The sequence below is a fragment of the Nicotiana sylvestris genome, chromosome 2 (genome assembly GCF_000393655.2).
Source record: "Nicotiana sylvestris chromosome 2, ASM39365v2, whole genome shotgun sequence".
NCBI lineage: Eukaryota > Viridiplantae > Streptophyta > Magnoliopsida > Solanales > Solanaceae > Nicotiana > Nicotiana sylvestris.
The window spans coordinates 73,624,823-73,642,567 of NC_091058.1; the positions used below are offsets into that span (position 1 = coordinate 73,624,823).

The 17,745-nt window shown below is 41.1% G+C and overlaps 1 protein-coding gene across 1 annotated transcript; it reads left to right on the plus strand.

Moving 5' to 3' along the window:
- The first annotated feature begins 9,493 nt into the window (after window positions 1-9,493).
- On the plus strand, window positions 9,494-10,713 carry LOC138885078 (uncharacterized). The gene is made up of 2 exons (XM_070165973.1): window positions 9,494-9,587; window positions 10,121-10,713. Exons 1-2 carry the CDS (start codon window positions 9,494-9,496, stop codon window positions 10,711-10,713), a joined length of 687 nt encoding a protein of 228 aa, XP_070022074.1.
- The last annotated feature ends 7,032 nt before the right edge of the window (window positions 10,714-17,745 follow it).

Genomic DNA, 17,745 nt, shown 5'->3' on the forward strand with positions numbered 1-17,745 from the left:
TTAGAACATCATTTACAATCATTACTCACCTCGAACCGGCCAAATCCATATGTCGCGATGCCTTTGCCCCTCGAATCGGCCTCCACTCGCGTCGAATCTATCTAAAATCAGAAGAGGACATCAAAATATGCTAAGAGAACGAAGCCCAAATGAAAATAATCAAAATACTACACAAATCCCGAAATTACCAAAATCCGACCCCCGGGACCATGTCTCGGAATTCAATAATTTTTATATCAATAAATTCCTTATCTCCCCACGAGTTCATACATATCAAAAGTTCAGAAATCCGACCCTAAATGGTCCTTCAAATCCTCAATTAAAGGCCTAAGTTCCCAAGCCCTAGTTTCCCCAGTTTTCACCCTTATTTTTCATAATTTCTAGCTCTAATCCGTGAAATAACAACATACGAACGAGTTATAAGTCCAAATTCCTTACCTCAATGAAGTTCCCTCGAAATCCCTCTTTCAAATCGCCCAAAAAGCTCCAAAACCGAGATAAAAATGGTGATATATCTCAAAATTTGCGAAGGCCACAATTTATACCCTTTGTTCATACATTTTCGCATCTGCGGCTATATTTCCGCTTTTGCGGTACCGCATCTGCGGTCCTCACTTAAACTCTCCTTTCCACATCTACAATAAACTTTCCGCATCTGCGACCGCTTCTGCGGTTCCTGATGACCTCTCCAAAATCCGCATCTGCAGCCAACCTTTCGCTTATGCGGTGCCGCACCTGTGGTCCCTAATCCGCAGGTGCTAAAATACCAGAAGCAGCAATTTCAGCAGCTGCAACAAATTCCAAACTTCTCCGTTAACCATCCGAAATCACCCTGAGGCCCCCGGGACCTCAACCAAAAGTACGAACATATCCTAATACCTTATTCAAACTTGCACCAATCTTCAAAACTCCTCAAACAACATCAACTCGACCAAAATACATCGGATTCAAGACAAACTTTCTAAAATCTTCCGAATTTCGCTTTTCATCAAAAACCCAACCAAATCGCGTCCGAATGACCTTAAATTTTGTACACACATCCCAAATGACACAACGGAACTACTGCAACTCTCGGAATTCCACTCAGACCCCTATATCAAAATCTCGCCTATCAACCGGAAATCGCCAAAATATCAACTTCACCAATTCAAGCCTAAATCTACTCCGAACCTCCAAAACTCATTCTGATCACACTCTTAAGTCACAAATCACCTCCCGAAACTAACCGAACCATCGAAACTCACATTCGAGCCCTCTAAAACATAAGTCAACATCCGGTTCACTTTTCCAACTCAAACTACCTCAAAAGAGACTAAGTGTCTCAAACCTTACCAAAATCATTCCGGATTCGATCCGACCAACCTGATACCACAAAACACTGATAACAAAGAATAAAGAAGTAGAAATGGGGAAAACGGAGCGGTAACTCATGAGAGGACTGGCCGGGTCGTCACATCCTCCCTAACTTAAACAAATGTTCGTCCTCGAACGAGTCAAGAAACATACCTGAAGCCTCAAACAGGTGAGGATATCTGCTTCGCATCTCCGGTTTGGTTCCCAAGTAGCCTTCTCCACGGGCCGCCTCTTCACTGCACTTTCACTGAAGCTATATCCTTTGACCTCAACTTTCGAACCTGTTGACCCAAAATAGCTACTGGCTCCACATCATAAGTCAAATCATCATCCAGCTGAACCGTGTTGAAATCCAAAATATGAGACGGATCCCTAATATACTTCCGGGGCATAGAAACATGAAATACCGGATGCACACTCGACAAGCTAGGTGGCAAGACAAGGTCATAAGCCACCTCCCCAATCCTCCAAAGCACCTCAAAAGGCCCAATGAACTGAGGACTCAATTTCCCTCTCTTCCCAAATCTCATAACACCCTTCATGGACGAAACCTTCAATAGAACCTTCTCGCCAACCATGTAGGACACATCTCGAACCTTCCGATCAGCATAGCTCTTTTGCCTCGACTGCGCTGTACGAAGCCTCTCCTGAATCACCTCCACTTTCTCTAAGGCATCCAGCACCAAGTCTGTCCCCAATAGCCTTGCCTCGCCGGGTTTAAACCAACCAACTGGAGATCTACACCACCTCCAATACAAAGCCTCATATAGAGCCATCTGAATACTCGACTGGTAGCTATTGTTATAAGCAAAATCTGCAAGCGATAGAAACTGATCCCATGACCCTCCGAAATCAATGACACAAGCACGCAACATGTCCTCCAATATCTTAATAGTGCGTTCGGACTGCCCGTCCGTCTGAGGGTGAAAAGTTGTGCTCAACTCAACCTGAGTACCCAACTCTCGCTGCACAGACTTCCAAAACTGCGATGTAAACTGAGTGCCCCTATCTGAAATGATTGAAACTGGGACACCATGCAAACGAACAATCTCCCCGATATAGATATCTGCCAGCCGCTCTGAAGAATAGGTAGTACACACAGGAATGAAGTGTGCGGACTTGGTCAACCGATCCATAATCCCCCAAATAGCATAAAACTTTCTCAAAGTCCGTGGAAGTCCAACTACAAAGTTCATAGTGATCCTCTCCCACTTTCACTTGGGAATATCCATCTACTAAAGCAAGCCACCCGGTCTCTGATGCTCATATTTCACCTGCTGGCAATTGAGACACAGAGCTACAAATCCCACAATGTCTTTCTTCATTCTCTGCCACCAATAGCGCTGCCTCAAATACTAATACATCTTCACGGCACCCAGATGAATGGAATACCGCGAGCTATGGCTTCCTCCAGAATCAACTCCCGACGCCCATCCACATTGGGCACACAAATCCAGCCCTGCATCCTCAACACCCCATCATCACCAATGGTCACATATCTGGCATCATCGTGCTAAACTCTGTCCTTAAGGACAAGAAAATACGGATCATTATACCGGAGCAATCTGATGCGATCATATAAGGAAAACTGAGAAACCACACAAGCCAACACCCGACTGGGATTTGAAATATCTAGCCTCACGAACCGATTGGTCGAGGCCTGAACATCAACTGCAATAGGTCTCTCCCCAACTGGAATATATGTCAGACTCCCCATACTCACCACCACATTGGACTTTCCCAGATGGTACAATATAGTGATATCATAATCCTTAAGCAACTCCAACCACCTCGGCTGCCTCAATTAAGATCCTTCTATTTGAACAAGTGTTGGAGACTACGATAACCAATAAACACCTCACAAGACACACTATACCAGTATTGTCTCCAAATCTTCAACGCGTGAACTATGGTAGCCAACTCCAAATAATGAACGGGGTAGTTCTTCTCATGGGGCTTCAACTGACGAGAAGCATAAGCAATAACTCTACCCTCCTGCATCAAAACACAACCAATACCAACTCTCAAAGCATCAAATACACAGTATGTAAACCTGAAGCTGATGGCAAAACCAACACTAGAGCTGTGGTCAAGGCTATCTTGAGCTTTTGAAAGCTCTCCTCACACTCGTCCGACCATACAAATGAAGCACCCTTCTGAGTCAACATGGTCAAGGGCGATGTGATAGATGAGAATCCCTCAACAAACCAGCGATAATAGCCTGCCAAACCAAGAAAGCTGCGAATCTCTGTGGCTGAGGACGGTCTGGGCCAACTCTAAACCGCCTCTATCTTCTTCGGATCAACCTGAATACCCTCGCTGGACACCACGTGCCCTATGAAAGCCATTGAACTAAGCCAAAACTCACACTTAGAGAATTTTGCATAAAGATTATCCTCTCTCAATCTCTGCAACACAACTCTCAAATGCTCCACGTGCTCCTCTTGACTACGTGAATATACCAGAATATTATTAATGAAGACTATGACAAATGAGTCAAGATAAGGCCAAAACACATTGTTCATCAAATGCATGAACACTGCTGGGGCATTAGTCAGCCTAAAAGACATCACCAAGAACTCAAAATGACCATATTTGGTCCTGAAAGTTGTCTTAAGAATATCCGAGTCGCTGATCTTCAACTGGTGATAACCTGAACGTAGATCAATCTTGGAGAACACTCTCGCTCTATAAAGCTGGTCGAATAAATCATCAATGCGAGGCAAAGGATACTTGTTCTTAATTATTACCTTGTTCAGTTGCCTATAATCGATGTACATTCTCATAGTGCCATCCTTCTTCTTCACGAATAGAACCGGAGCACCCCAAGGTGACACACTAGGCTGAATGAACCCTTTATCAAGGAGTTCCTAAAGCTACTCCTTTAATTCCTTCAACTCTGCTGGTGCCATACGATACGGCAGAATAGAAATGGGCTGACTGCCTTGCACCAGGTCAATACCAAAATCAATATCCCTATCTAGTGGCATGCCCGGTAGGTCTGCAAGAAACACATCGGGAAAATCTCTCACAACTGGGACAGAATCAATACTAGTACTCTCAGCTCCGACATCCCTCACAAAAGCTAGATAGGAAAGACAATCCTTCCCAACCATACGTTGGGCTTTTAAGAATGAGATCACTCTACTGGGAACATAATTAGTCACACCTCGCCACTCAATTCGTGGCACACTCGGTATAGCCAATGTGACTGTCTTAGAATGATAGTCTAGAATAGAACGACAAGGAGATAGCCAATCCATGCCCAAAATGACATCAAAATCCACTATACACAATAATAAAACATACAAAAGGGTCTCCAGACCCCTAATAGTCACCACACACGACCGGTACACACGTTCTACAACAACAGTATTGCCACCGGGGTAGATACATGAACAGGTGAAGCAAGAAACTCATGGGGTGTACCCAAATAACGAGCAAAGTATGATGACACATAAGAAAAGGTGGAACCGGGATCAAATAATATAGAGGCATCTCTATGGCAGAATAAAATAATACCTGTAATAACAGCATCTGAAGCAATAGCATCGAGTATGCCTGGAAGTGCATAGAAATTGGCCTGACCATCACCTAATCGACCTCCCCCTCTGGGGCGACCCCTAGCTAACTGACCTCCACCCCTAGCTAGATGGGGGTGGTGGTGGTGAAGTAACTGGCGCTGAAGCAGATGACTGGCCCCTCTACTAGGTTGAGCTCGCAAGACGACGAGGGCACTGCCTCCACATATGACCCATCATACCACACTCATAACAACTCCCAGGTGCTAGAGAAGGGGACTGAAGGGAACCCCTTACACCGGAGGGACTAGCAGATGCACTCGGCATAGAAGATCCCTGAACTGATGGAGCACGGGACGAACTCTGAGCTGGAAGGGCACTAAGTGATGATTGGCCTTGATGAGAACTGTGAGAACCATGGCCCGATGATGCCCCACGATAACCTGGGCAAGCTAGCTGAGCATGCCTGAATGGACGGCCTTTGTCGTGCAGAAACTGACCCTTCAAAGAAGTACCACTATAACTACCAGATCCTTGAGGCCTCTTGGCCTCCCTCTCCTCTCGCTCCTGGAGATGAATAAACTCAATCTCATAGGCAATATCCACAACCTCCTCAAAAGTAGCACCAACCACTCTCTCCCTGGTCATGAGAATATGAAGCTGATAAGTGAGGCCATCACCAAAGCTCCTAATCCTCTCTCTATCTATCAGGACCATCCAAATAGCATGGTGTGCTAACTCAGAGAGCCTCATCTCGTACTGCATCACCATCATCTCTCCCTGACAGAACCACTCAAACACTTTACGCAGCTCCTCTCTACAGGACTGCGACACATACTTCTCTAGAAAGAGAACAGAGAACTGCTGTCAGGTAAGGGGTGTTGTACCAACAGGCCTAAGCCTCTCAAAAGCCTCCCACCAAGTAAAGGTAGCTCTTGAAAACTGATAAGTAATGAAAGCGACCCCGCTGGTCTCTAGAATACCTGCTGTACGAAGCATCCTGTGACACTTATCTAGGAAACCCTGGGCATCATCTCCCTCTGTGCCACTGAAGGTCGGAGGCTGCAGTCTACCAAACCTCTTCAACCTATGCTGCTCATCCTCCGGCATAGCAGGAACTACATAGTCCTGAGCAGCTGTAACCGGCTGGGCTGGATGTGCCCCCGACGTCTGAAGTCCCTGCATGACCTACTCAGGTGTGCGAGCGGCGGGAGTCTGATTACCTCTCCCGGCCCGTGAAGTAGATGTGGTTGTAGTGGATGGAACCGCCTGATCTAGGCCAGTTCAAACTGATAAGATCTGAGCAAAGGCCTCCTGAAGACCTGAAATCACAATGGACACAACTGGTGTCTGAGCTGGTGTTGTTGGAGTGTCCATAATTAGGACCTGATCCTGAACTAGGGCAGTTGGTGGATCTGCAGGTGTAGCCCTAGCTGCTCTGCCCCTACCACAGTCGCGTCATCGGCCTTTGGTGGCCACAGCTGGTGGTACTAGAGGTCGTCCACCCTGACCAGTAGCGCATGTCCTCACTATCGGTGAGAAAATAGAACAAAAGAAGTTTAGCACTCGGATCAACAAATTTTCACGACAAGAATTTCAAGAATATGAAGTTTTTCCTAAAGGTTCTACAGCCTCTCGAGGATAAATACAGATTCCTCCGTACCGATCCGCGAGATTCTACTAAACCTGCTCATGACTTGTGAGACCTATGTAACCTAGGCTCTGATACCAACTTGTCACGGCCCTAAACCCAAACCCAGTCGTGATGGCGCCTCTCGTGAAGACAAGGCTAGCCAACTATTCCCAATTCGATGCTGAATAGTTAAACAACAAGAAAATAGTCTAAAACATGATTAAATAATACTAAGTAGTAGATAATATCATAAATATGCGGAAGGACAACCCAACACAGCCCTAAACCGGGGTGTCACTAGTCATGAGCATCTATGTAACCTCATACAAGTCTGAAGAGTCTATAAAAGGGAGAAACAAGGGACTGCAAACGTCAAACAGCTACCTCATAGACTCCGATATCTATCGGGACCTCTCAACTCGCACAAGCAGGATCAGCAACGCCTAAATTTGCACACAAGGGTGCAGGGAGTAAAGTGAGTACTCAAACTCAGTGACTAATAAATGTAAATAAAGACTGAAAGCAATAAATCACGTAAGGCACAAAGCATTCCATAATGAAGCAGTAAAACCATTTAAAAATCAATAAATCAGTAAAAGATAGGAAAAATCCTTTAACTCAAACATAGTTTCATGAAAAGCCTTTTTCAATAATTAAGCAGGTAATTGATAGTTAATTACGAAAAGTAAACACAAAAAGGCTCGCCCCTCGGGCGTAGTATCAACAAATCTGCCCCTCGGGCAACATCTCAGAACAGTACCAGCCCCTCGGGCTCAATCTCACATCACAATGGGTACTCGCGCTCTCTGGGGGTGTACAGACTCCTGGAGGGGCCCCTTACGGCCCAAGCGCAGTATCAAGCCACCTCGTGGCATCATCACTAGTCCCTCGGCCTCATATCAATCAAGCCACCTCGCGGCGTACATATCTCAGGCACTCGGCCTCATACAGTCAAAATCCTCACAAGCCACTCGGGCAATAGTTAAACATGATTCTCAGCCCACAATATCATTTAAAGGATCATGAAAGTGTTAAAACAGAGTAAACATGGCTGAGTACGAAAACAGTGAAATATAACATGACTGAGTTCAAGTAAAAAGTCAAAACAGTGAGGAAATACCAGTAAAAATCCCTGAACGGTTCAAATAGTTGGCACAAGGCCCAAATATGGCATTCAACCCAAATCATGATGATAGCAAATAGATTTCAGTCAAATACGCGGTAAAATAGTCATTCAGGATGGACCAAGTCACAATCCTCAACAGTGCACGAGACCACGCTCATCATCAAGCATGTGCATCACTTCAATATAGCACAACGATGTGCAAGTCCGGGGTTTCATACCCTCAGAACATCATTTACAATCATCACTCACCTCGAACCGGCCAAATCCCTAGCTCGCAATGCCTTTGCCCCTCAAATCAGCCTCCACTCGCGTCGAATCTATCCGAAATCAGAACGGGGGCGTCAAAATATGCTAAGGGAACGAAGCCCACACGAAAATAATCAAAATACTACACAAATCCCGAAATTACCAAAACCCGACCTTCGGGCCCACGTCTAGGAATTCAATAATTTTTACATCAATAGATTCCTTATCTCCCATGAGTTCATACATATCAAAAGTTCAGAAATCCGACCCCAAATGATCCTTCAAATCCTCAATTAAAGGCCTATGTTCCCAAGCACTAGTTTCCCCAAATTTCACCCTTAATTTCCATAATTTCTAGCTCTAATTCGTGAAATAACAGCATGGAATGAGTTTAAGTCCAACTTCCTTACCTCAATGAAGTTCCCTTGAAATCCATCTTTCAAATCGCCCAAAAATCTCCAAAGCCGAGATAAAAATGGTGAAATAGCTCAAAATTCACGAAGGCCACAATTTATACCTTCTGTCCAGACATTTTTGCATATGCGGCTATATTCCTGCTTCTGCAGTACCGCATCTACAGTCAAAACCACTGCATCTGCGATCCTCACTTAAACTCTCCTTTCCGCATCTGCGAGATCGCAGATGCGTTATTCCAACCGCTTCTACGGTTCCTGACGACCTCTCCAAAATCTACTTCAGTGGCCAACCTTCCACTTATGCGGCGCCGCACCTACGGTCCCCAATCCGCAGGTGCAAAAATACCAGAAATAGCAATTTCAGCAGCTGCAACAAATTCTATACTTCTCTGTTAACCATCTGAAATCACCCTGAGGCCCCCCGGGACCTCAACCAAAAGTATGAACATATCCTAATACCTTATTCAAACTTGAACAAATCTTCAAAACACGTCAAACAACATCAAATCGACTAAAACATATCGGATTCAAGCCAAACTTTCTAAAATCTTCCGAATTGCGCTTTTGATGAAAAATCCAACCAAACCACGTCTGAATGACCTTAAATTTTGTACACACATCCTAAATGACACAACAGAACTACTACAACTCTCGAAATTCCATTCCGACCCCTATATCCAAATCTCGCCTATCAACCGAAAATCACCTAAATATCAACTTCGCCAATTCAAGCCTAAATCTACTCCGAACCTCCAAAATTCATTCTGATCACACTCCTAAGTCAAAAATAACCTCCCAAAGATAACCGAACCATCGGAACTCACATCCGAGCCCTCTAACACATACGTCAACATCCGGTTGACTTTTCTAACCCAAGCTTCCTAAAAAAAGACTAACTGCCTCAAACCTTATCAAAATCATTCCGGATTTGATCCAACCAATCCGATACCACAAAACACTGATAAAAAAGCAAGAAGCAGAAATGGTAATACCAAGTACTTTCATAGTCTTCTCAGAGAAGAGAAGAAGACTCCAACTTCACAGGATTAATAACCACGTGGGCAAGTGGATACAAAAAGAAAACAACATTGCTAAGGGTTTTGTTAAATACTTTGATTCCCTATTCAATCTTGCCAAGCCCACCCTCAACCCCAACCTTTAAAACTGTATTCCAAAGTGCATTTCTGATGAAGATAACATGAAGTTATCTGCGATTCCTAATGAATATGAAATCAAGAAAGCTGTATTCAGTTTAAGTGTAGATAGTACAGCTAGTCCAGACAATTATAATGGTACTTTATTTTAACATTGTTGGTACATCATCAAACATGATATCATTGCTTTTGTCAGGGAGTTCTTCAATGGTAAAAAACTTACCAAATTCTATTCTCATACTCGCCTTGCTTTAATTCCTAAGATTGATGTTCCTACCAATTTCTCTGAATTCAGGCCTATATATCAGCCTTTCCAATTTTACCAATAAAATTATTTATAAAATTCTTTCTATAAGGTTGAATCCTTTGCTTTCAAAACTTTTTTGTGAAAATCAAATGGGCTTTGTAAAGGATAGATTTATCACTAAAAACGTCCTTTTGGCTCAAGAAATTATTAAAAATATTTTTGAGAAGAATACTTGAAGTAATATTGTTATCAAATTAGATATGGCTAAAGCTTACGACAGATTATCATGGGTCTTTATTACATCAGTTCTTACGAAATATGGATTTTAAAAGTTTGGATTGACTTGATCAATAATCTTATTTCCAGAGTTTGGTACTCTATTATTATTAATGGTAATAGAACCAGATTCTTTACATCCTCACAGGGTTTGAAACAAGGGGACCCCATATCCCATCTCTCTTTATTATTGCAGTTGATGTCCTTTCTAGGTCTCTGAGTAATCTGAATCATGATAGCAATTTTTCTCCTTTCTCTATGCCTTGCAAGGGGTCTATTATTAACCATCTTGCCTACGCTGATGATATTATTGTCTTTAGTAGTGGTAATATTACCTTTATTAAGATAATTATGAAAGTGTTTAAGGCCTATGAGATGTGCTCAGGTCAGTTGGTCAATAGAGATAAAAGTTTTTTTTTGACTGCCCCTAACACTTGTGCCGTCAGAATTAATAGAATGAGAGATCGCACAGGCTTTATGGACAAGTATATTCCTTTCAATTACCTTTGTTGTCCTCTTTATGTGGAAAGAAAGAAAATTGCTTACTTTGACAATTTGGTTCACAAGGTCATTAAAAGATCCAATGATTGGCATGGTAAGATGCTTTCTTATGGAGGTAGGCTTATTCTTATTAAAAGTGTCCTCCAATATCTTCCTATATATACCCTCTCTTCTATGAATCCACCTAAAGCCACGTTTTATTTCCTTGAGAAACACTTTGTAAATTCTTCTAGGCACTGATGGTGACCATAATAAGTACCATTGGAGATCATGAAAGAACCTATGTTTTCCTATTGACGGGGGAGGTATAGGAATTAGGAAAATGAAAGATATAAATCAATGATGTGATAGTCAACTTTGGAATACAAATAGTTTCCAGATGTAACTGTAGTGCTAATCCTGAAAATAAAACTATTCAACATGTTTTCATGGAATTAAGGAGAAACATCTAGTTATATATGGATATTAATAGGATCCCCCTTAAGAATCATACATCATCAAAGGGCAGTTAGATATACTATTAACAAGTGGTGGCAAGTTAAGGAGCGAAATATAGTTCATAAGTTGATTCTTCAAATTACCCCCACTATTATTTGCTGGGCAATTTGGAAAGAAAGATGTTCTTGCAAATATGGCAGTCAAAAGAAGTTCAAGTTATTCAGAATGGAGCAACAAGTAATTTGGATCATTGGAGTTACTCATCTATGCTACGAGGGGTTAGGATTTGTTGGTTATATACACACACGGTGCGGTTCTAATAGGGCCTTATAGCGAAAATTGAGCGAGGTGGGTATTAGGGTGTTAATGATTGACTATGCATTTGGTATGTTCTTTCAGGACTGTGGTACTGTGTTATTGGTTCCTCCGTGATTATGGTCATGCACCTTGGGTACTTAATGTCAAATTATGCGTAGTTGTTGATTTTGTGCATGGTGGCTCGAGGTATTTCATATGGACCAGTGTTTGGATGGGATCACACATTGCAACGGAGTATTTTGAGATATGATCCTTTGTGTTAGATTCGTGTGTCTTGGTTCTACTATGTATGATGGGTTCATAGCACTACGGTTGTGGTGGTACTTGTTGAGTTTGCGAGATGATTTTCTCATTTGAGTCATTTTCCATTTTTGGGTGCATTTGAATTGTTGCATATTGGTGCACGGATTTTCACGGTGTGTGGCCCTAAGTAGTATTGGTGTGGCATGTTAGTATAGTTGTTACACCCTATGTTTTCGTACGTAAAAGTGCATCATAAGTAAACTAATGTAAGACCAAAAATGAGATCCTCATTAAAAGTATGTAAAGTAAGTTATCATATTACCTCGGATGTTATATATATATTGAAGATCATGAACAAAAGTACAAAGAGTGTTGGAAGGTTTAGAAGCTAAGGAATTGAAGAAAATAATGTTTCGTCGAAAGTTGACAAGTTGGGAATGTTATAACATTTACTTTTGGGGTGAGACTAGGGTTCTTAACATTATGAGGTTATGTTATGAGTTATGTTAGTCGTATGATAGCTGTGTGATATGTTTTGAAGTCAAGCGAGTTGTGGAACAAAAGTCGATGAACGTCATCGCAAGTTACGTTCATAGGTTTTATTGAAATTTGGGTCAAATGTAACTGCTCTTTTCTCCCAATACACTTAGATTTACGGGGTTTTCCACCCATAAAATTGAAGATCTATGAATCTATTTTTTAACGCATTAAACCATTTGTCAATATGTCATCTGAGTAGAGAGATATATGCATTTTCGCGAGACTGCGCAGACTGCTAGGTAACAAGCAGGTATGTCACCTACTTGCTTAAATGAGAGTCCAAAAATGGGCCAGTTCGAGTCGTCCAAATGGACCTTTTAAAGGCCTATTTCGTTCATATAATACATTGATAAGAGGGAACAATAACCAGACCTAAACTCTTGCAAACATCCTCCCAAAAATTGAACACAAACCCTAATTGAATTTTTCTCCTTTTCAAGTTCTAGTTGGAGCAAAAACCTTGAGTTTGAAGAACCAAGATAGGAGCTGAGTTATTCAACAAATAAGGTAAGTTTACTTCTCTCTTTCATCTATTTTTCTGCTGGATATGTGTGTAAAGTCATTCTATAATTGCAAGAACTCACGGGACGGTGATCAGAAGTCGTGAGTTCGAGCTATTCACTTGTAGCGGACTGTTTTGTGTTGCTATTAGATTGTGTTTTTTACTATTGTTTTATGGAGTTTTGGAGGAGGAAGGGTATAGAGAAATAGCACATAAATTCAGGGTGGTGGTATGGTCGTTCGTCGTAACATTTTCGGGTCGTTTGACATTACTACAGTGGTCGTTTTGTGTATAAAGAGATTGGGGTGTGTTGGGCTGTTTTGTATTATTTTATTATGTATATAAGGTTGGAAAATAATGTATATATGTTGTTATTATTGTGTTCTTGTAGTGTTGGTGTTATCTTGAAATTTGGAGGAAGTAAGGATTATAAGGGAGATGCTTCCCGTTTTAATACAAAATAAGCTTGTCATTCGTTGTGCGAGAATTGTACCTTTTGTAACTTAGTAAAAGTATTATTATCATTGTTATAGATTAAGGTGCGGAGAGAAGTTCAACTTGGTGATTGGAAAGATTGTGATAAGGTATGTTAAGGCTAAACCTTTCCTTCATTTTGGCATGATCCCGTAACTACATGCGTTTGATAACGAGGCATAAAGAGAAATTCTTATTCCTGAATTTATTTATATTATCCTAGTCTCATAAGCTATAGTATTCTACCTTATGGGAATTCATATTCAGTTTCTTTTTGTCTTCTTTCAGTCAAGAGAGCAAAGAGTTTATATATATACAATATTATAGTATTTTCACCACAATCGAGCTATAATTATGGGCAGGCCCCTATTAGGCAATCTTCGATCAGATGGTAAGTTATATACCAAGCCTATTGTGGCCGAGCGCCTATGAGCGAGCCTAGAATAGACGAGAGAGCCTAGTATGGCCGAGTGCCTATAAGCGAGCCTACTACGACAGAGCAGTTATACATACCGAGCCTTATAGGGCCGGACAGTTATTTTACTTACTATATTGAGAGAGATGCGTCAGGATCAGTAGGTAAGCATATTTTCAAATTATATTTGACTCTTAGGTACTTTCAGTTATTATATTATCAGTTCAGTTTCATCTTTCAGTTATTCTTTTGCCTTACATACTCGGTACATTATTTCGTACTGACATACCTTTTCCTGGGGACGCTGCTTTTCATGCTTGCACGTCCTGATAGACAACTGGATAGACTTTCCTAGTAGACAAAGTCAAACATCAGCTTAGTTGGTAAGCTCCACTTCCTCGGAGTTACAAGGTTTATACCTTGGAGTCCATTTTATATATATAGGTTTGATAGGTTGGTCGAGGCCTTATCCCAACCATAATACAGTTTAGTTATCCCTAAAGGCTTGTAGACGAGTCCTGTACATTTTTTATATCAGACTGTGGCTTTACCAGTCCTATGTAGATGTTTAGTTTGGTATTGCTGGTTGTAGACGTTATTTTTAGATTCGGAAAATGGCCTCATCGGCCTAAGTTGAGGGTTACCCCTTCAGAGTTTATAGTTACAAAGTGGTATGCTCGGGCCGAGTATGGCACCAGGTGTCGACCACGCCTCTTCAAGTTTGGGGCGTGACAAGAGTAACTTGTATTTGATGAGATAAAGTCTTTGGGACAAAGGTGATTGCTATCGGATTTTATTACAGTAGGTATGGAAGAATAATATCGAAAGTCGGCTTAAGACTTGGTTTTGGTTCTTGTCGGATGACAGAGGGCTTCATGAATGGTTAATCTAATGAGTAGTTAAAGAGTTTTTGCGTGCTTCTTTCATCATCGATAGTGTACAAAGGTTCAGAACAAGATTTTAGTTGATATGGGATTTGTTACCGGTGTCAGGTTGGTTATCGAGCAACTATGGCAGTCGAAAGTTATTGCTATGAGTATTTGAGTTATGTGGCATATCATGTGATTGTGTCTTGGGTTATGGTGATGGCTTGCTACAACTTGTTCAAACTTATACAGTACGTAGATAAGATATTCGGTCTTGTAAAAAATTTTGGATGTTGGAAATTGGATTCTAAGGTTTACGGGCTAAGGTTGAATGAAGGATTTTCAGTTATGTTGTGTCGTCGGGCTTATATGGATTAGGGTGATGTGGGATCACCCCCAGGTATGTTTATGGTAAGGATACACAACGATTTGATGGCTTTGGGACAAATCTTGGCACGTTCGAGGACGAACATATGTTTAAGTGGGGGAGGATGTAATGACCGACCGGTCATTTTGAGAATTTGCATTTTGTTTAGCTATTTGAACTCTTAAGAAGCATCGTATGATGTATTATGACTTGTGTGAATCGTCGGTTTTGGTTTTAAGGTTATTTTGAATGGATTTGCAAGAATGAATTTCATTATTGAAGTTTTAAAGTTGGAAGAGTTAACCACGTTTGACTTTTTAGCATTTGACCTCAGATTGTAGTTTTAATAGTTCCATTAGGCCCAGATGGTGATTTTAACCTTAGGTGTATGTCTGGATTTGCATTTTATGTTTCTAGAAGGTTTCGGCACAACTTGGCGAAAAATTATGATTTGAAGGTTCGGAAAATTCATATGAACGGAAGTTGACTTTGAGGATATCGGATTCGGATTGTAGTTCCGGGAATTGGAATAGCTTCATTATGTCATTTAAGACTTGTGTGAAAAATTTGAAGTCATTCCAGGTTGATTTGATATGTTTTGGCATGAGTTTTGGAATTCGAAAGTTCAAAGGTCATTTAAGTTCGAATTGGGACGCGGTTCGTCGTTTCGATGTTGTTATGTGTGATTTGAGGCCTCAAGTAAGTCACCCAGGTGAGTTACGGACATGTCTCGGACCATTTTGCATCTAAATGTTGTGGCTGGCAATTGCTGGTACTGATGTTGTGCACCTGCAGCTGATTTTGCGCAGGTGCGGTGGTTGTAGAAGCGGAGAGGTGATTTCACCTGTGAAAGGAGCTGAGTTTGAGAGTCATCGCAGATGCGAAGCTTGAGGCGCATCTGCGGTCACACAGAAGCGATGTCCATGGGCGCAGAAGTAGGATTTTGAAGCGCACCTATGAGTGTGCAGAAGCGGGGGAGTCCCGCAGGTGCAGAAGGTTGGTCTTCAGAGAGGTTTCGCAGAAGCAAAATTTGTTCCGCCAGACAAGAGCTCATAGATGCAACAATGTGACTGAATATGCGGAATTTGCAGGGCAGAAACTATAAAATTGAGGCTTTTAGTTCTTTTACCATACTTTGAGATTTGGGGCTTAGATTGAGGTGAGTTTTGAAGTAATTTTCACCATATGGATTGGGGTAAGTTTTCTCTACTCATTTTGATTTTATATCATGAATTTATCTTCATTATTGGTTTTTGGTTGAGGATTTCAAAAGAGAAATTGGGGATTTTTGCATAAAGTTTCATAGAATGAGTTATTAAGTTTTATACATCTATTCGGAGTCAGATTTGAGAAATACTAGTATGGTTGAACTGGTAATTGAATGGGTTATCAGATTTTGTAAGTTTTGTCGGGTTCCAAGGCGCGGGCTCGGGTTTGACTTTTGGTCGGTTTGGGGTTTTGATTAACGATTTGGCCTTTATCATTTGAAATTATTTTCTTAGGCATTAATTGATGTATTTGAGTTTATTTTGACTAGTTTCGAACTGTTCGGAGGTCAGTACGTGTGGGATGGCATTTTTAGAGCATCATTTGGCTTGCTCGGTATTGGATTTGGCTTGTTCGAGGTAAGTAACACTTCTAAATTTGGTGCTGAGGGTATGAACCCCTGAATATACGTGTTATGTGTTTGGTGTTAAGGTGATGCAAATGCTAGGTGACGGGCGTGTGGGCGTGCACCGTGTGAATTATGACTCGGTTGTTTTTGTAGTACTATGTAGTTAGCTAATCTTGTTTTATCCATGATATTTCTACGTGTTAGGGTAATTGATATGTGATCCATGTTAGATATCATGTTTGGGCTATATGCTTATTCTGTTGGGACCCACTGAGGTCATATCTGTTGTGGAGTTATTTTACTTAAATTGCAGTTATATACTCATTCATAATCATTCATTCGCATATCATATCTTAGTCTATGATGCTATTAATTGATACATCATATCATCATTTTTGGGTTGATTTTCATGAAATTGTGAGCCCGAGAGACTGGAGAGATTGATGATTGAGTGAGACTGATGGCCTGTTGATATTTATAGGATCGGGCTGCATGTCGCAGCAGTTATTATTGATTCATGCCATAATTATCTTATTATAGCGCTTGGACTAAAGGAACCCATCTGGAGTCTGCACACACCCCCAGTGAGCGCAGGTACCTACTAAATGCGAGTGCTGAGTGATTGGGAGGATTGAGTGACTGTGAGGACCGAGTGACTGGGAAGACTGAGTAAATTGATACTCTAAGAGTATTCATATGGTTTTATCACTGAGTTGCATTGCATTTGACATGCACACTTGGCATGCATGCATAAAGATTCACTTTTCTCATGTTGTACGGTATCACGTCACTCATGACTTCTCATACACATTGTCATGTAGGCGTATAGATGTATTTTCCTCATGCCTTTTGATAATAAAACATCTTGTCTGTTGTTGAAAAGTTTTGTGAAAAATCACAGTTTTACAAACCTACTCATATTTTGGTGATTTTGAAAACAGAATTGGGTTTTCACTGATATACTTGAAAGGCATGCCTATTTTTTTCGAAACTGTGAACGAGTTGAGCATCTTGTTTTTGAGTATGTTTCCTGTACCATTATTATTATTATTTTGTTATGAACTGTTGTTGTCTATTAGTGTTGGACTTCGATCTCTCTTCCAGCTCATCACTACTTTCAACCTAAGGTTAGGATTGTTACTTATTGAGTACATGGGGTCGGTTGTACTCACACTACACTTCTGTATCTTGCGTGCAGATTTTGGATGTTGATGTTGTTGTTTATGATGGAAACTAGCATTGAAATCGTACATGCATTCAAGTTACAGTTGTCTCTTGTTCATGGTAGACCTAGACTTATGAAAATTTGTATGTACATTCGTACATATGATGTATTTATTTCATACCAAGCTTTGTAAACTCTAAATCTTAGAAGCTCATGATTTGTACTACTAGTCCTTGGGAAATGTATAAAATTCAGATATTTTCTTTCATTTATTCGTGTCATTAGATCTCATTGGAATTGGATAGTTGTTAATTGGCTTACCTAGCGGG